A 20,369-nucleotide genomic window follows, 5' to 3' on the forward strand; every position below is an offset into this window, starting at 1 on the left:
ACAGTAGCCTAATTTAGAGGTGACTTCTTAAAAAACTCTTTTCAGAAACAATGGGAAACTCAGCAACAAACTCAGAGATTACTACATCGACAGCAGTCACAATTGCTTTAGTCACCAATCCCTGGGATTTGGGAATCGACCACACTTTCCAGACATTCTTTACCCTGAACGCCCTGGATAATCTGAACAAGCAGTACAATGGACGAAAACTGGAAGTAGGCAGGTACGCACCAATCTGGACTAAGAGCCTAGTGACAAACTTAGGGGGGCTCACCCGTATACCAAAAGCATCAGGCTTCGGGGCTTTAATCATATCTATACTGATAGACATCGTCATGGATTTTACCGAGACCCTGAACCCAAAAGAGGACAGCACAGACATTCTGCGCCGTGTATTTGCAGAAGAGAAGGTGTCCACGGTGTACAATGAAATGGAGGAAGCCCTCAAGAGATGTACGATGAACATAAATAATGAGGCTAAGATGAAGAGCGACATCATGTATGTGGAGCGCAGACTTAGTTTTGCATTGACTACTCTGAAGAACTCCATGCTAGATGGCCACATGAAGACTCGTTCACTCAAGATCTGGGTCAACGGAGCAGCCTTCCATGTCCAGTTGCTGATTCACCTAGCTCGACTGGAGGAGGGGGTTGACAGCCACCAAGCGCTAGCAGCCATCTCAATCTACCAGAAAAACCTGGAGCAGCTGCTCCTTAAGTATAATGAATTTAAATCTAAAACTATCGTTTGTACATACAAGGCTAAACTCACTGATCGCCCGTCCGGGTCCATGTATTTCAATATTATGGATGAAGAAATTGGTCAATCTCTTTTGAGTGGATCATGGTCAAGTCAACTATTTGCCCCAAACTATTTTCCTCCGCCACAAGAAATACTAAACACATTGCATGATGATATTTTAAAATATCCTCAAATTATACAGGTGCGAGAGCATTTCAGGGAAGTCAGGGAAAATCTGGTCAAACTAATCAGACAGAGAGAATACTTCATACTGTCTTAGAGACTCCAGATCTATATATATATATCAGATCTATATCTATCTATCTATCTATCTATCTATATATATATATATATATATATATATATATATATATATATATACTGTATAAATATCAGATCTATATATATATACTGTATAAATATCAGATCTATATATATATACTGTATAAATATCAGATCTATATATATATACTGTATAAATATCAGATCTATATATATATATATATGCTGTATATATCAGATCTCTATAGATCTATATATACACTGTATATATATCAAAATGAAGTTTCTTACATTATTCAGTAAAAAGTGTGAAGGCAGACTTGGAGAAGATTTTTATCATGGCTAAATTAAAGTCAGGCTATTGTTAGAGGTTCTTTAAAGGAGACATTCTACTGCGGTTGGTGATTAACCACTGAATTATTTTAAACAACAGTCTCGACTACTGAATATTTGCTTGACCTAACATGATATAATTCCTTAGAGTCTAAGATGTTGGGGGATGGGTGGGTGTTTTGTTGTGCGTTAATAACATTTAGACTACGTTACCCAGCAGGCTTTGCGGGAGGCAGATGGTTAAGGCGTTTTCTAGCTGAAGTATATGTTCATTAAAAGTAGTTAAACCTATGTCCCAGTTTGTCATTATATAAGGAACAAACATAACAGGGGGAACTAAACTGACATGGAATTGTTTTAAGATGGTCATACTATGGATTATTTAGCTATTTGATTTTGAATTTTAGGACCCCTTTCAGTATTAAAATATATATATATATCACCACAGATGAGGAAGTGAGACATTGGCAGATGTGGTGGATTGACATCTATGTTAAACTGACGATTTTTCATGTGGATTGTTTTTGTTATGTACATTTAGATTGACACACCGTTGCATCAACTCCAGGGGCTTAAAGAATATACTCATATGCATTAAATCTGGATTTGACTATAGAGACTGATACTGGTTTACCTCATCGATGTTGTCTTTCCTAACAAATTAAACAGGGTGGTTATGTAGTTATAAAGTTCTGTATCTGTTGTCACACTGCCTACAAGTGTACAATGCATTCATCTCAATGGGAATATCCTTAAGAATTACAATCAGTTTGCAATATAATCAGTTTGCAATGAAATCACACTAAAAGCAAATTGTCTTTTTGTACGTTTCACTATATTTACATTTCTCTTCTATAACACCTTTTGAGATAAAACATGACATTATTCTACCTTCATGTGTCCTGCAGCATGTTGATTTTCTAGACAGTTATTTTCATGTTTGAGTTTTGACTTAATCTCCTATAACATCCTGACTCTTCTCCTCCACTCTGCTGTTCTCTGGCGTGTACAGCAGGACACAACGTTTGAAAACATTTGTTAAACATTTTTTTGGGGGGGGGTGTGGCTGCCTTCAGTCATTATGATCCGGGCCCATTGGAGCCAACCTGGTCTCAGAGCATTTTGTATTATTCTGTATGTAAATCCGAGATATTTTAAACAAAGTTTCATTTTCAATTAGTCGGAAATTAGAAGTTATAATCTGTACAAAGGCAAAAAGGCAATTTTTGAAAAAAGGATGACCCTTTCTTAGTAATCTACTGGAGAACCATTTTGTGTTTATGTATAACTTACAGTATGTATGAATGGCGCATTTAGTGAGAGGTTTAATGCTTTAATATTTAAGCATTTTAGCCCCCAAACTCGTATTCTGTAACGTATACGCAGTGAGTCAGGAAGCAGGTGCAGAAGAAAATACAAAACAGGAGCAGTGTACTGAATGTAACCTAACCCAATACTGCCTGATGATTGAAGCTACTGAGGGCTATATGAAGGGAGAGTAATCAGGGTGGTGTTGAAGATACTGAGGGCTATATGAAGGGAGAGTAATCAGGGTGGTGTTGAAGCTACTGAGGGCTATATGAAGGGAGAGTAATCAGGGTGGTGTTGAAGATACTGAGGGCTATATGAAGGGAGAGTAATAAGGGTGGTGTTGAAGCTACTGATTTCTTTTTGATACTGTTGCAAAGCTAACTAAAAAGCAGCATTCCCCAAGAGAGGATGGCTTTCACTTCAGCAGTAATAAATTCATGAACTTCTTTGAGGAAAAGATCATGACCATTAGAAAGCAAATTACGGACTCCTCTTTGAATCTGCGTATTCCCCCAGGGCTTAGCTGTCCTGGATCTGCACAGCTCTGCCAGGGCCTGGGATCGGGTGAGACACTTAAGTGTTTTAGTACTATATCTCTTGACACAATGATGAAAATAATCATGGCCTCTAAACCTTCAAGCTGCATACTGGATCCTATTCCTACTAAACTACTGAAAGAGCTGCTTCCTGTGCTTGGCCCTCCTATGTTGAACATAATAAACAGCTCTCTATCCACCGGATGTGTACCAAACTCACTAAAAGTGGCAGTAATAAAGCCTCTCTTGAAAAAGCCAAACCTTGACCCGGAAAATATAAAAAACTATCGGCCTATATCGAATCTTCCATTCCTCTCAAAAATTTTAGAAAAAGCTGTTGCGCAGCAACTCACTGCCTTCCTGAAGACAAACAATGTATACGAAATGCTTCAGTCTGGTTTTAGACCCCATCATAGCACTGAGACTGCACTTGTGAAGGTGGTAAATGACCTTTTAATGGCGTCAGACCGAGGCTCTGCATCTGTCCTCGTGCTACTAGACCTTAGTGCTGCCTTTGACACCATCGATCACCACATTCTTTTGGAGAGACTGGAAACCCAAATTGGTCTACACGGACAAGTTCTGGCCTGGTTTAGATCTTACCTGTCGGAAAGATATCAGTTTGTCTCTCTGAATGGTTTGTCCTCTGACAAATCAACTGTACATTTCGGTGTTCCTCAAGGTTCCGTTTTAGGACCACTATTGTTTTCACTATATATTTTACCTCTTGGGGATGTTATTCGAAAACATAATGTTAACTTTCACTGCTATGCGGATGACACACAGCTGTACATTTCAATGAAACATGGTGAAGCCCCAAAATTGCCCTCACTAGAAGCCTGTGTTTCAGACATAAGGAAGTGGATGGCTGAAAACTTTCTACTTTTAAACTCGGACAAAACAGAGATGCTTGTTCTAGGTCCCAAGAAACAAAGAGATCTTCTGTTAAATCTGACAATTAATCTTGATGGTTGTAAAGTCGTCTCAAATAAAACTGTGAAGGACCTCGGCGTTACTCTTGACCCTGATCTCTCTTTTGACGAACATATCAAGACTGTTTCAAGGACAGCTTTTTTCCATCTACGTAACATTGCAAAAATCTGAAATTTTCTGTCCAAAAATGATGCAGAAAAATTAATCCATGCATTTGTTACTTCTAGGTTAGACTACTGCAATGCTCTACTTTCCGGCTACCCGGATAAAGCACTAAATAAACTTCAGTTAGTGCTAAATACGGCTGCTAGAATCCTGACTAGAACCAAGAAATTTGATCATATTACTCCAGTGCTAGCTTCCCTACACTGGCTTCCTGTTAAGGCAAGGGCTGATTTCAAGGTTTTACTGTTAACCTATAAAGCGTTACATGGGCTTGCTCCTACCTATCTTTCCGAGTTGGTCCTGCCGTACATACCTATACGTACGCTACGGTCACAAGACGCAGGCCTCCTAATTGTCCCTAGAATTTCTAAGCAAACAGCGGGAGGCAGGGCTTTTTCCTATAGATCTCCATTTTTATGGAACGGTCTGCCTACCCATGTGAGAGACGCAGACTCGGTCTCAACCTTTAAGTCTTTACTAAAGACTTATCTCTTCAGTAGGTCATATGATTGAGTGTAGTCTGGCCCAGGAGTGTGAAGGTGAACGGAAAGGCTCTGGAGCAACGAACCGCCCTTGCTGTCTCTGCCTGGCCGGTTCCCCTCTCTCCACTGGGATTCTCTGCCTCTAACCCTATTACAGGGGCTGAGTCACTGGCTTACTGGTGCTCTTTCATGCTGTCCCTAGGAGGGGTGCGTCACTTGAGTGGGTTGAGTTACTGACGTGATCTTCCTGTCTGGGTTGGCGCCCCCCCTTGGTTTGTGCTGTGGTGGAGATCTTTGTGGGCTATACTCGGCCTTGTCTCAGGATTGTAAGTTGGTGGTTGAAGATATCCCTCTAGTGGTGCGGGGGCTGTGCTTTGGCAAAGTGGGTGGGGTTATATCCTTCCTGTTTGGCCCTGTCCGGGGGTATCTTTGGATGGGGCCACAGTGTCTCCTGACCGCTCCTGTCTCAGCCTCCAGTATTTATGCTGCAGTAGTTTATGTGTCGGGGGGCTAGGGTCAGTTGGTTATACCTGGAGTACTTCTCCTGTCTTATCCAGTGTCCTGTGTGAATTTAAGTATGCTCTCTCTAATTCTCTCGTTCTCTCTTTCTTTCTCTCTGAGAACCTGAGCCCTAGGACCATACGTCACGGCAAACCAGGCATGATGACTCCTTGCTGTCCCCAGTCCACCTGGCCTTGCTGCTGTTCCAGTTTCAACTGCTCTGCCTGCGGTTATGGAACCCCTACCTGTCCCAGACCTGCTGCTTTCAACTCTTAATGATCGGCTATGAAAAGCCAACTGACTTTTATTCCTGATTATTATTTGACCATGCTTGTCATTTATGAACATTTTGAAAATCTTGGCTCTCTCTAATTCTCTCCTTCTCTCTTTCTTTCTCTCTCTCGGAGGACCTGAGCCCTAGGACCATACGTGAGGACTACCGGGCATGATGACTCCTTGCTGTCCCCAGTCCGCCTGGCCTTGCTGCTATTCCAGTTAACTGTTCTGCCTGCGGTTACGGAACCCCTACCTGTCCCAGACCTGCTGTTTTCAACTCTTAATGATCGGCTATGAAAAGCCAACTGACATTTATTCCTGATTATTATTTGACCATGCTTGTCATTTATGAACATTTTGAAAATCTTGGCTCTCTCTAATTTTCTCCTTCTCTCTTTCTTTCTCTCTCTCGGAGGACCTGAGCCCTAGGACCATACGTCAGGACTACCGGGCATGATGACTCCTTGCTGTCCCCAGTCCGCCTGGCCTTGCTACTATTCCAGTTTCAACTGTTCTGCCTGCGGTTATGGAACCGCCACCTGTCCCAGACCTGCTGTTTTCAACTCTTAATGATCGGCTATGAAAAGCCAACTGAAAATTATTCATGATTATTATTTGACCATGCTTGTCACTTATGAACATTTTGAACATCTTGGCATAGTTCTGTTATAATCTCCACCCGGCACAGCCAGAAGAGGACTGGCCACCCCTCATAGCCTGGTTCCTCTCTAGGTTTCTTCCTAGGTTTTGGCCTTTCTAGGGAGTTTTTCCTAGCCACCGTGCTTCTACACCTGCATTGCTTGCTGTTTGGGGTTTTAGGCTGGGTTTCTGTACAGCACTTCGAGATATTAGCTGATGTACGAAGGGCTATATAAAATAAACTTGATTGATTGATTGACTGAGGGTTATATGAAGGGAGAGTAATCAGGGTGGTGTTGAAGCTACTGAGGGCTATATGAAGGGAGAGTAATAAGGGTGGTGTTGAAGCTACTGAGGGCTATATGAAGGGAGAGTAATCAGGGTGGTGTTGAAGCTACTGAGGGCTATATGAAGGGAGAGTAATAAGGGTGGTGTTGAAGTCCAGGTGTGCTTAACGATGGGGAGCAGGTGTGCTGCGCAATGATGGTTGCCAGGTGTGTGCAATGTGGGTTGCCAGGACCGGTGGTTAGACGAGCGCCGGAGGGAGCAGGAGTAAGCATGACAGTGCGGGGGTCCCCTTGATGTCCAAGGGAGGTCGGAGGGGTGTCGTGGGGGACGGCATCAGCCAGGGGACCAGGAACCACTGGCCTGAGGAGGGAAACATGAAAGCAGGGTGAGAGCCGGTAGTTGGTGGGGAGTTCTAAACGATAGGTTACCTCATTGACCCTCTGGAGGACATTGAATGGCCCCACACGCCAGGGGCTCAGCTTCCGACAGAGCAGGCGGCAGGTTCCTGGTGGAGAGCTAGACGAGATCCCCAGTATGTAACACGGGAGCCTCACTGCCTTTGAGGTGTCTCGCTGAAATTCTTACTCTTTCAAATGACCGCTGCACTTGAACATGTTTAGTTGTTGGAAGTTTGAGCTTAGTTTTTTCTGCTTTTGTTCTAAGTAGTCACTGAACGTCTGGGGGTGACGTAATTAGGTTTGTGGTACTGAAAGATTTCACTTTCTCCCCTCGGGAAATAATAGCAGCACAAATGTTGCATAGTGCCTTTTTATTATCTTCCTTTGAAACTTCAAAATAGATCAACACAGCAGACATTGTGGGCCAGGTTAGGAATGCTGTGTTGCACGTGTAGCGCTGTATTTTTCGTGGCGTCATTACGTCATCTACCTGCGTTATACAGGTATGCATGTCAACTTTGACATCGGTTTTGCACATCGGTAACTATACCAAGAGCCAATGCCGACGTTGACATTTTTAGAGAGAATGATTATTGCTTCAATATATCCACATAATTTTCCTACCTCATGATGCCATCTATTTTGTGACGTGCACCAGTCCCTCCTGCAGCAAAGCACCCCAACAACATGATGCTGCCACCCCCGTGGTTCACGGTTGGGATGGTGTTCTTCGGCTTGCAAGCCTCCCCCTTTTTCCTCCAAACATAACGATGGTCATTATGGCCAAACAATTCTATTTTTGTTACATCAGACCAGAGGACATTTCTCCAAAAAGTACGATCTTTGTCCCCATGTGCAGTTGCAAACCATAGTCTGGCTTTTTTATGGTGGTTTTGGAGCAGAGGCTTCTTCCTTGCTGAGTGGTATTTCAGGTTATGTCGATATAGGACTCAGTTTACTGTGGATATAGATACTTTTGTACCTGTTTCCTCCATCATCTTCACAAGGTCCTTTGCTGTTGTACTGGGATTGATTTGCACTTTTCGCACCAAAGTACAATCATCTCTAGGAGACAGAACGCGTCTCTTTCTGAGCGGTATGTTGGCTGCGTGGTCCCATGGTGTTTATACTTGCGTACTATTGTTGTTCAGATAAACGTGGTACCTTCAGACATTTGGAAATTGCTCCCAAGGATGAACCAGATGTGGAGGTCAACAATTTTTTTTCTTACACCTCCAATTCACTCAAATGATGTCAATTAGCCTATCGGAAGCTTCTAAAGCCATGACATCATTTTCTGGAATTTTCCAAAATGTTTAAAGGCACAGTCTACTTAGTGTATGTAAACGTCTGACCCACTGGAATTGTGGTACAGTGAATTATAAGTGAAATAATCTGTCTGTAAACAATTGTTGGAAAAATGACTTGTGTCATGCACAAAGTAGATGTCCTAACCGACTTGCCAAAACTATAGTTTGTTAGCAAGACATTTGTGGAGTGGTTGAAAAACGAGTTTTAATGACTCCAACCTAAGTGCATGTAACAGGCAGTGGCTCGGGTAGTTGTTGTCCTTGATGATCTTTATGGCCTTCCTGTGACATCGGGTGGTGTAGGTGTCCTGGAGGGCAGGTAGTTTGCCCCCGGTGATGCGTTGTGCAGACCTCACTACCCTCTGGAGAACCTTACGGTTGTGGGCGGAGCAGTTGCCTTACCAGGCGGTGATACAGCCCGACAGGATGCTCTCGATTGTGCATCTGTAAAAGTTTGGGTGTTTTTGGTGACACGCCAAATTTCTTCAGCCTCCTGAGGTTGAAGAGGCACTGTTGCGCCTTCTTCACCACGCTGTCTGTGTGGGTGGACCATTTCAGTTTGTCCGTGATGTGTGCGCCGAGGAACTTAAAACTTTCCACCTTCTCCACTACTGTCCCGTCGATGTGGATAGGGGGGTGCTCCCTCTGCTGTTTCCTGAAGTCCACAATCATCTCCTCTTTTTTGTTGACGTTGAGTGTGAGTTTATTTTCCTGACACCACACTCCGAGGGCCCTCACCTCCTTCCTGTAGGCCATCTCGTCGTTGTTGGTAATCAAGCCTACCACTGTAGTGTCGTCTGCAAACGTGATGATTGAGTTGGAGGCATGCATGGCCATGTAGTCATGGGTGAACAGGGAGTACAGGAGAGGGCTGAGAATGCACCCTTGTGGGGCCCAAGTGTTGAGGATCAGTGGGGTGGAGATGTTGTTTCCTACCCTCACCACCTTGGGGTGTACCTTCAGAATGTCCAGGACCCAGTTGCACAGGGTGGGGTCGAGACCCAGGGTTAATGACGAGTTTGGAGGGTACTATGGTGTTAAATGCTGAGCTGTAGTCGATGAACAGCATTCTTACATAGGTATTCCTCTTGTCCAGATGGGTTAGGGCAGTGTGCAGTGTGATTGCGATTGCGTCGTCTGTGGACCTATTGGAGCGCTAAGCAAATTGGAGTGGGTCTAGGGTGTCAGGTAGGGTGGAGGTGATATGGTCCTTGACTAGTCTCTCAAAGCACTTCATGATAACGGAAGTGAGTGCTACGGGGCGATAGTCGATTAGCTCAGTTACCTTAGCTTCTTGGGAACAGGAACAATGGTGGCCCTCTTGAAGCATGTGGGAACAGCAGACTGGGATAGGGATTGATTTAATGCTCTGCATGCTCTGAGGACGCGGCTAGGGATGCCATCTGGGCCGGCAGCCTTGCGAGGGTTAACACGTTTAAATGTTTTACTCACGTCGGTTGCAGTGAAGGAGAGCCTGCAGGTTTTGGTTGCGGGCCATGTCGGTGACACTGTATTGTCCTCAAAGAGAGCAAAGAAGTTTCTTAGTTTGTCTGGGAGCAAGACATCGGGTCTGCGATGGGGCTGGTTTTCTTTTTGTAGTCCGTGATTGACTGTAGACCCTGCCACATACCTCTCGTGTCTGAGCCGTTGAATTGCTACTCTACTTTGTCTCTATACTGATGCTTAGCTTGTTTGATTGCCTTGCGGAGGGAATAGTTACACTGTTGGTATTCGGTCATGTTTCCGGTCGCCTTGCCCTGATTAAAAGCTGTGGTTCGCTCCTTCAGTTTTGTGCGAATGCTGCCATCAATCCACGGTTTCTGGTTGGGGAAGGTTTTAATAGTCGCCATGGGTACAACTTCACCGATGCACTTGCGAATAAACTCGCTCACCGAATCAGCATATACATCAATGTTGTTGTTCGACGCTATCCGGAACATATCCCAGTCCACGTGATCATACCAATCTTGAAGCGTGGAATCAGCGTTGAACAGACCTGAGCACGGGCGTTTCCTATTTTAGTTTCTAATGCACCCCGTGCCCAGTCTTTCTGTAGCTGAGTACATCAACTAATTCCTGGTTTATCGGTTTGTATGTTTTGTTGATAGAATGCTGACATCAAAACACTGGTATTTTGAGCTTTTGATTCTGGTTTTATGTCATTGTGCCAAGTCATAATTTCCCCCATGAATTCTTTATTTGATCTGAATTCTACGTCAGCAGTGAAATGTTGCCCAATTTTATCTAGTTTGCTCAATTTTTCCCATAATCGAGACGAATTGGTAGAATGCTCATGCACTTCTTTCAGCACCTCCATGGCTTTATTAAAATCCTCTAGCTCCGCTTTATAGGGAGAAACGGGGCCGTCTGTCACCATTTCAATAGTTATTATTCCCGAACCTTTACAGGGAGTACCGGGGCCGTCTGTCACCATATCAATAGTTATTATTCCCGAACCTTTACAGGGAGTACCGGGGCCGTCTGTCACCATATCAATAGTTATTATTCCCGAACCTTTACAGGGAGAAACGGGGCCGTCTGTCGCCATATCAATAGTTATTATTCCCTAACCTCTCCCGACGGTGTCCAGGGTATTTTAGATTTCTTCACTCCCGTCTATAATACACACCGTCTAACAACTATTTTCCAAGGTAGCGCTACCCACTTCTCCGTGGAATAGTTATGGTTTTTGGGCCTATTATTGGGCACGTCACTTAATACCTTGTATTAGAACCAATACTATAGCGTCCGCAAATGTATTACTGGAGAATACGGATGACCTAATGTCTTATTCCAGTGTTGCGTGTTAAATATCACTGTTGTTGACAACACATATTACCGAAATGATTCACACTTGTCGTCCTATGTCCACATAATCTGTCACGGTTCACCGCCCCAACAGGGCATAAACCAACCTCCCTCCTTATTGCTACTGCTCATATACTTGAATCATGTTATCTTTCTCCTTTACTAACCATGGAGGAGGCTCTCCTCCGGTTACAGGTTTAGCAGGGAACCAACTCCACCCGGGTCTTACCCCCTAGGGCTGACCCTCTACAGATACTAACCTGTTTGGGCTTACCTTCCGGGACTTGTGTACCAGTGCTTGTGTAAATATGTTTTGGTCGATTCAGCTGTTCGATCCTTTGGGAAGAATAAACTTGGTTTAAGCTGTCATAGTGTCCGTCGAGTTCTTACTCTGATAATAAGAAGCTAACAGTTGGTGCTGCGAGCAGGGTTCACCACGATTTGCAGTCAAACTAGAGATTCTGAATCAGTGAAACAGGAGCCGGCACCAGAAACAAGGTAGGCACAGTTCCTACACCTGTTATCACTAATTCTGACATCTTGGGGAGATGAGAGTCATAGGCTGAACCAATTATAGGACAAGGACCCAGAAAGCCTGAGCTTTTTCAGTAGTCCCATTGTATTATGACCGGTCGTAGCTTTGTGAAACTGCTATAGCGAGCAGCCCCCTCTGCTGGACAAAACAAGCACAACTCGATTGAGATGTCAACCGGTAGGCTCTGCTGCCCGGTATTTCTTGCCAAGTAAAATAATATTTCACTTTGCAGTCTGTTTTTAATGCACTGTTAAAAACGGGTACATTTCCGGGTACAGCTTCAACCGGGGACAGGCCACCAAAAATGGGGACGTCTGGTCACCCTACATTGCCTGCCCATATTTGCTAAATATGTTTTACATTTTTGCCGTCCACATTGTTCTTATTACATGTATTCCAACAAGTCCGGGCGATAACAGCCTCCACTGATAACTCCAGTTTAGATAACAGCCTACACTGATAACTCCAGTTTAGATAACAGCCTACACTGATAACTCCAGTTTAGATAACAGCCTACACTGATAACTCCAGTTTAGATAACAGCCTACACTGATAACTCCAGTTTAGATAACAGCCTACACTGATAACTCCAGTTTAGATAACAGCCTACACTGATAACTCCAGTTTAGATAACAGCCTACACTGATAACTCCAGCTTAGATAACAGCCTACACTGATAACGCCAGCTTAGATAACAGCCTACACTGATAACTCCAGTTTAGATAACAGCCTACACTGATAACTCCAGTTTAGATAACAGCCTACACTGATAACTCCAGTTTAGATAACAGCCTACACTGATAACGCCAGCTTAGATAACAGCCTACACTGATAACTCCAGTTTAGATAACAGCCTACACTGATAACTCCAGCTTAGATAACAGTCTACACTGATAACTCCAGTTTAGTTCCCAAGTTTCTAAACCATACCAAACCTCCAAGTTTCTAAACCATACCAAACCTCCAAGTTTCTAAACCATACCAAACCTCCAAGTTTCTAAACCATACCAAACCATATTTGGTATAGTGTCGCCGTACTATTTTAATTGAGGAAGTTTTAAAAACAATAATCATTAGGATGTTTTAGTGATCCGCAGTAGACGCCCACCAGCCTTCAGACGTGAGCTAAATATCGCACTTGAACCTAATATGTGTTTTCAGGCTATGAATTAAAGTGAACTTGTAATTTCCAAACATTTAGCTCAGTTGTGTTTTTTTGATTACCTTTATTTAACTAGGCATGAACAAATTCTTATTTTCAATGATGGCCTAGGAACAGTGGGTTCATAATGAGATTTTTACCTTCTCAGCTCGGGGGTTCGATCTTGCAACCTTTCGGTTACTAGTCCAACGCTTTGACCACTGGGCTACCTGTCGAATTGCGATCAATTAACAGCAAGGGTTGCATTAAGGGTTGCATATTTTTAATGATGCATTTGGATATTCAATTCATTCGCACATAAGGTAAACAAAAGCAATCACTGTAAAAGTTGATACATGTAGGCCCTTAATATATAGGCCATGCCCAGCACTTTGTTCAACTTATCGAATCAGTTGTTTTCTTGCTCAAACCGTGAGCAACAAAACACCTGTCAAACTCAGACATTTCTCTCAAAACACAAGGATGGTGATTCGCATGGGACTAGTATTATCAGAGGACTTTGCAGTTTGCCAAAAATTAGTAGGTTATTCTGGCTGGAATTGTTACTCTCCTGCCATGTAAAAATTACTGCCATGGCAGATACGGACGGGACTAAAAATTAGTACAGATGTGGTGTTTTTAATTACATTACCCGACCTCGCCCAGTAAAACTAATCGTGTCCGAATAGAGCTACTGACTCTTCTGTCTCACCATTCACTCCACCCTGCCTACATCGCACCAAACGACGAGTATCACACACCGGGAATCTTCCCCCTCAACTGGTTCTCCTTCACATTTACAGCTCCCCCGGTAATCACTCCTTTCAATGGCGCCCTGTTCCTAAGAACAAATCAAACAACCGATCTTGTCCCAAGTTGCTATTGAGCGCCAGATCCCTCCAAGGTGGAAGAAGTAGACATCACAAGCCCACTACAGATTTTAGGTTTGTTAAAATAGAGCCCTGAATGTCACATTAACGGTGCATTTGTAAATTCACTCTGGCTAGCTACTCCGATTTCAGAGCACTCTCATCCGAGTGTATCAGAGAGCAGAATAACTGATGAATTTAATAAGAACTCTCAACACCCGTTGAAAATGGCCGCTGTCAGTTAAAGGCGGCAAAAAAAGAGCGCGTAATTACATTTTTGCCAGCGCGACGAAACCTAGCGCGCAATGTAGGCTTCAAAGAACGCCGCAGTTCGCGGGTAAAGTCGTGGGTGAAACCATTCACTTCAGGAAAAGGGGTGATTATAAATAAAAGTTTCCTTTCATTATGTGTTGTTATATTCATAAGAATTATTTGCTGCCATTGTAGTAAGGTTGGCAATACGAGAGGTCTTCGGACGTACCATTTTTGTATTATTTTCTTTGAATGAACAACTAGTGGGTTTTGAGTACTTCTCCCCTATTTGGGAAGTTGGTCTACCTGCTCCTCAGTCTGAGAGAGATATTCTGAGAGCCTGTTAGTGTCTTCTTCCTCTGTATATATAAACGGTATAACACAATAGTCTCTTTGGAAAACGGGTTCATATATCATAAAGTCAATAGCGAATGTGACTATGTATATATTTATTTAGCCGTTAATGTATTTAAGACATGTTTCGGTAAGTTAACCAAGTTTTCGCTGGCTGAGCTAGCCATGTTAATGACGAGCTAACTAACACCGTCTGTCACTGCACTAACGTTACAATGTTTCGCTAGCTATTGCTAACAGGTGATTTATTGAAATATTATGTGAATGTTTATTTTCTTACTACCTTAAAAAAAGTTTTATATAAAAAAGGTTGTACTTGTGCTCTGTATTTATGGATTAATGTCACTTCACATTACTGTTGCTCCTATCTAAAATATATATTGTGTCCTACCTAACCAGTGAACGTGTGGCTGTGACCGTCCTGTCAATGCCTGTCATCACTGTTTGATATCTTTTACTGCAGGTATGCTTTTCTGTATTTTTGTTATTTTCTAAACACAACGCATGTATACTATACGATCACTTTGTGGATTGAGTCTGAGAGAGATATTCTGAGAGTAGTGAACATGTGACTGTGACCATCCTGTCATCACTGTTTTATATATTTTACTGCAGATAAAAACCAAGTCAACCTTAAGTGTGGTTGTCCATGTGCCTTTCTTCTGGGTGGTTATGTGAAGTTGGTTACACCAGCAGCACAGTTAGTCACCAACGCTCTGGACAACATGAAAACAGCCTAACCTGCTCTGCAAGGGTGAGTAAAATGATCTGAGTGATGTGTTCTCTCATTTGTGTCTGGAAGTAGCTAGCAAGCCTGTTAGTGGGTGCTTGACTGCCGTTGTGAAGCCAGAACGGCGGATCAACCCTACTCCACGACCAGAGCGTCCAGTGAGATCTCTGAACCCTCTGAGAGCGAAACGCTCTGAATTTATGACCGGATAATCTGACAACGCTCTGAATTTACTAACACCCAGCGCGCACTCTGGCACTCCAGATTGAATTTACGAACACACCCTGTGTTGTTACACAATAGTATGGAGGTAATAACACAAGTTAATCAATCCAAAACCTTTCAATAACTGACTACTTGTCTTTCGAACACACCTGTTGTACGGACTAGTAGGGTGGTAATAACACAAGTTTATCAATCATGTCCTCATAAGAGACCGTTTGGTTCACATTTCACTAATCATTTGGCATTTTCACATATGACTGTCTACTCAACTAAATTGGAAAATGTAAAACAAGGTGATTTTCTAATTGTTATTATAATTATATCTCTCTCCATTACCTTCTATAGCCTGACCAACAAGACAGTTGCTTTATTAATTTACTACCATCTGGCCTTAGACAGGACCTTTCCAGAAGTTGAGGGTGGGGCAGGTATGTTACGCTCACTGCATGGGGGGGGGGGGGGGGGGGGGGCATTTATACAGCACCCTATATATGCAGTGATCACCAACAGTCTCTGGTTTAGACGTGGTTGCCATAACATTACGCCACGTTTTGATCATCATTGTAAAGCCTAGTTATTTGGTTGCTTCGGCAGTCATTTTTGAAGATTTTTGAAAGTATACAACGTGATTAGTGATGAATTTACATTTGTCCCTCATTTCAAGATCCGACCCTGTTACGTACTTGAACTGAACTCTCATTTTAATATGGAGAAACTATTATTTTATAAAAAATGTTTCAAAAGAAACATTTAACATCTAATAGTTATAGTGTAAAAGCTGCTGAGCTGGGGAAGGAGAAAGGGGATACCTAGTCAGCAGGTGAGCTGGGGAAGGGGAAAGGGGATACCTAGTCAGCAGGTGAGCTGGGGAAGGGGAAAGGGAATACCTAGTCAGTAGGTGAGCTGGGGAAGGGGAAGGGGGATACCTAGTCAGCTGGGGAAGGGGAAAGGGGATACCTAGTCAGCAGGTGAGCTGGGGAAGGGGAAAGGAGATACCTAGTCAACAGGTGAGCTGGGGAAGGGGAAAGGGGATACCTAGTCAACAGGTGAGCTGGGGAAGGGGAAAGGAGATACCTAGTCAGCAGGTGAGCTGGGGAAGGGGAAAGGGGATACCTAGTCAGCAGGTGAGCTGGGGAAGGGGAAAGGGGATACCTAGTCAACAGGTGAGCTGGGGAAGGGGAAAGGGGATACCTAGTCAGTAGGTGAGCTGGGGAAGGGGAAAGGAGATACCTAGTCAGCAGGTGAGCTGGGGAAGGGGAAAGGGAATACCTAGTCAGCAGGTGAGCTGGGGAAGGGGAAAGGGGATACCTAGTCAACAGGTGAGCTGGGGAAGGGGAAAGGGGATACCTAGTCAACAGGTGAGCTGGGGAAGGGGAAAGGGGAAACCTAGTCAACAGGTGAGCTGGGGAAGGGGAAAGGGGATACCTAGTCAGTAGGTGAGCTGGGGAAGGAGAAAGGAGATACCTAGTCAACAGGTGAGCTGGGGAAGAGGAAAGGGGATACCTAGTCAGCTGCTTGTTGCTCGTCATTTCACTGAGTCTACTTTGAACCTCTTGAGATGGGAAAACATGTTTTTTTTAGGAAGTTGAACGTGCTCTTTATGACAATGTTACAATTAGGTGACACAAATAGTTGTTTTAAACCAAATTACCCAAAAGGAACTATTGATGGAATGACCCTCTTATCAACCACAATAATGTTGAATCATTTCACAGGTCATTTCACAGGTCCAATGGCAGCCATGGTGAAGTCTGAGCCGCTTAAGAGCGATGTAAGTGAAGTTATTTTAGTTTTAATTTAAGGATGACTTTGATGGGTCACATAATAAAATAATCATCAGCATCAAGGACAGAGGGGTCTTATCGTGTGTGTATATATTTATACAATACTGTTTCTCAATATGATGACAATATACTGCAGAGTATCTCAGAATACTTTATCCTCACCATTTCATTCAATATTCTATTTTCTTTTACAGATTTATCCAGAAACGAAACACTGTCACTCATTCTCCTTCAGTTTCCAAACTCATAAAATAACCAAAGAGGATATCACCTGCACCAAACCTGGAACAATATTGAGAGCACTTGAAACTAATGACACATTCAAGGGGTTAAACCAAATGGACAAGAAGACACTGAAAGGGAAAGACATTGTCATCAAGAGTTGTAAGGGGTACATAGTGAAGCACTTTCCATGTTGGCTGATCGAAGAGGATGACCTTCTCACTATTGAGATGGTCACACATGCCACAGATGAAACTGCAGGGGTCACGGATGAGGAAACAGACAATTATGTCACTTTCTCTGTTGAGACAAGAGCAGGGAAAAACAGCAAAACAAAACCAATACTTAGAAACAAACAACTTGAGTCCTACGGACCTCTATGTGTCTATGCAAAACAGAAGGAGGACGTGAAGCAGGCTCTACGAAATGATGGACGCTTCTCTGACATTGTGTTTGAACAGAAATGTCAGCTCTCTGAGCGATCAACAGGAAGCAAGGTTTCAATGGGGCAAATAGCAAAAAAACTTAATGGTCGAAACTTTGAAATCTGTCTGACAAAACTTAAGGAGAAAACGGCAACTAAGATGGAAACATCTGACTCCACAATAAAAACAAAAAACGTAAACTCTGAAGGAGACGGCACACAGACGTCTCCATCGACGCTAACAACTGAAACATCAGATGTAGGGGAGTCCTCTTCGAGAACAAAGCAGAATCGGAAATGCAATCCCATTCCAGACCATGGTGAAATATTGAAGATCCTTCGCAACCAGTTTGATGATCTGGTGAAGCAGATGGAAAGTAGGAGGGAGGACAGACAAAAGAAGACATTTCCTGAAGAGTTGGATCTCATGAAGCAGGAATTCGGGAAAATCAGACAGAAGTTCTCAGAGGTTCACAGAGTGAAGAAATTGATTGAACTTGGTGCCTCCGTTTGTCAGGTGATTGTTGAGGGTGTTCAGGGTGTTCAGGGGACAGGCTTCGTGCTGTTTGACAACTTCGTCCTAACAAATGCACATTTGTTTGGTGAAAATGTAAGCAAAAACATGCAGCTGTTAGTCGATGTATCTGTGAAGTTCAACTATGAAAATCCAAATGGATCCGATGTGAACGTATTCAAAGCCAAAACCCTGCTGATCGACTTTCAATATGAAGATAAGGGAAAACATTATATAGACTATGCCATACTGGAGATGGATCCTCAGAATAAGAAGCAACAGAAGAAGGTTCCTCCTGGTCTCCTCCGTGAATATGGCCCAGTTCCAGCATGCGGTGGGGCCTGCCTCATTGGACACCCAGGTGGACTGGTGAAACAAATGGAACCCACCTCCATCATTGGCAGTGAGATAAGAGAGGAGGCTGCGAATAAATATAAACGGGAAAATGGACATGCAATCTTCACAATAAATGATGATGTTGAAAAACAGAAAAAGCGCTACGAGGAAGTGATGCAGGAGAACAAGGACGACTTTGTGACCTATAACACCTCCTTCTTCCATGGATCTTCTGGCTCTCCAGTCTTCGATGACCTTGGTCGAGTGTTTGGCATGCATACTGGTGGCTTTGACTATGAGGATAAACTCACTCAGAGCACTCAGAGTGTGATAGAGTACGCCCTCCCTCTGCTCACCATATTACAGAACTTTGTCATCCGTTTGGAGGAGGACAACAATCAGGCAGTTTTGAAAAGAGTTCAGGAAGAGGCACAGAAAAACGTCTTCCTGATTGAGGCTCTTTTCAAGACCGATGAGCCTATGGATATGTCGTAGGAGATTGTTGCAAATACAGCTAACACAATGCCACCCAGTGGTTGTCCTGGGAACAACGCAACAATGCCACCCAGTGGTTGTCCTGGGAACAATGCCACCCAGTGGTTGTCCTGGGAACAACACAACAATGCCACCCAGTGGTTGTCCTGGGAACAACACAACAATGCCACCCAGTGGTTGTCCTGGGAACAACACAACAATGCCACCCAGTGGTTGTCTTGGGAACAACACAACAATGTCTATTAAGAATTCAGAGGGAGGCTGCAAATACTGTAATGTCAGTATTCATGTTCAACCATTCCACTAGTGCCTTTCAGGGTATTGATAATATTACTTGTCCTAGGTCAAAGGTACTTTTTTTTTTTTATATATAATTTGTATTGTGTTATCTCATGCACCTTTGTTTTCTGTAATTCTCATCACTGGTTCCTTACGATGTACTCTGCATTTATGTGAAGTATGGTTTCCTTTGAAAAACAGACTTTGGCCATAGTGGGCCTTCCCTGCAAAAATAAACATTTAATAGATTAAGACATCTACCTAGATCAGATTGCAACTATCTAAATATTGTTTTATTGTGTTCTACATTTTGATTACTTGTCTTTTGCTTTAACTTGTCTCAAAATATCATGTTGAATAGAGTCATGTTGAATAGAATAGAGTCGTGTTGAATAGAGTCGTGTTGAATAGAATAGAGTCGTGTTGAATAGAGTCGTGTTGAATAGAATAGAGTCAATAGAGTCGTGTTGAATATTGTCTTGTTGAATAGAGTCCTGTTGAATAGAGTCATGTTGAATAGAATAGAGTCAATAGAGTCGTGTTGAATAGTCGTGTTGAGTAGAGTCAATAGAGTCGTGTTGAGTAGAGTCAATAGAGTCGTGTTGAATAGAGTCAATAGAGTCGTGTTGAATAGAGTCAATAGAGTCGTGTTGAATAGTCGTGATGAGTAGAGTCGTGTTGAATAGAGTCAATAGAGTCGTGTTGAGTAGAGTCAATAGAGTCGTGTTGAATAGAGTCGTGTTGAGTAGAGTCAATAGAGTCGTGTTGAATAGAGTCAATAGAGTTGTGTTGAGTAGAGTCAATAGAGTCGTGTTGAATAGAGTCAATAGAGTCGTGTTGAATAGTCGTGATGAGTAGAGTCGTGTTGAATAGAGTCAATAGAGTCGTGTTGAATAGTCAATAGAGTCGTGTTGAATAGTCAATAGAGTCGTGTTGAATAGTCAATAGAGTCGTGTTGAATAGAGTCAATAGAGTCGTGTTGAATAGAGTCAATAGAGTCGTGTTGAATAGAGTCAATAGAGTCGTGTTGAATAGAGTCAATAGAGTCGTGTTGAATAGAGTCATGTTGAATAGAGTCGTGATGAATAGAGTCATGTTGAATAGAGTCAATAGAGTCATGTTGAATAGAGTCATGTTGAATAGAGTCATGGCTCACTACTTTTGTACTCTTCTGAGACGGTGACTTCCCAGTGACTTCAGGTCCT

The 20,369-nt window shown here is 43.0% G+C and overlaps 1 protein-coding gene across 4 annotated transcripts in view; it reads left to right on the plus strand.

Moving 5' to 3' along the window:
- LOC120050146 (serine protease FAM111A-like) overlaps positions 1-19,418 on the plus strand; it is a 108,351-nt gene extending 88,933 nt beyond the window's left edge. The window contains exons 1-6 of one of the 4 annotated variants that reach the window (XM_038996814.1): positions 14,104-14,285; positions 14,555-14,618; positions 14,771-14,909; positions 16,826-16,881; positions 17,089-18,908; positions 18,973-19,418. In XM_038996814.1, the coding sequence (XP_038852742.1) occupies positions 16,843-16,881; positions 17,089-18,885 (1,836 nt within the window). In that variant the 5' untranslated portion in view covers positions 14,104-14,285; positions 14,555-14,618; positions 14,771-14,909; positions 16,826-16,842 and the 3' untranslated portion in view covers positions 18,886-18,908; positions 18,973-19,418. Of the gene's footprint in view, positions 1-14,103; positions 14,286-14,554; positions 14,619-14,770; positions 14,910-16,825; positions 16,882-17,088 lie in introns of those variants that run through there. The other 3 variants (XM_038996811.1, XM_038996812.1, XM_038996813.1) reach the window with 3 other exon arrangements.
- The last annotated feature ends 951 nt before the right edge of the window (positions 19,419-20,369 follow it).

Source organism: Salvelinus namaycush, chromosome 6 (genome assembly GCF_016432855.1).
Source record: "Salvelinus namaycush isolate Seneca chromosome 6, SaNama_1.0, whole genome shotgun sequence".
NCBI classification, from domain to species: domain Eukaryota; kingdom Metazoa; phylum Chordata; class Actinopteri; order Salmoniformes; family Salmonidae; genus Salvelinus; species Salvelinus namaycush.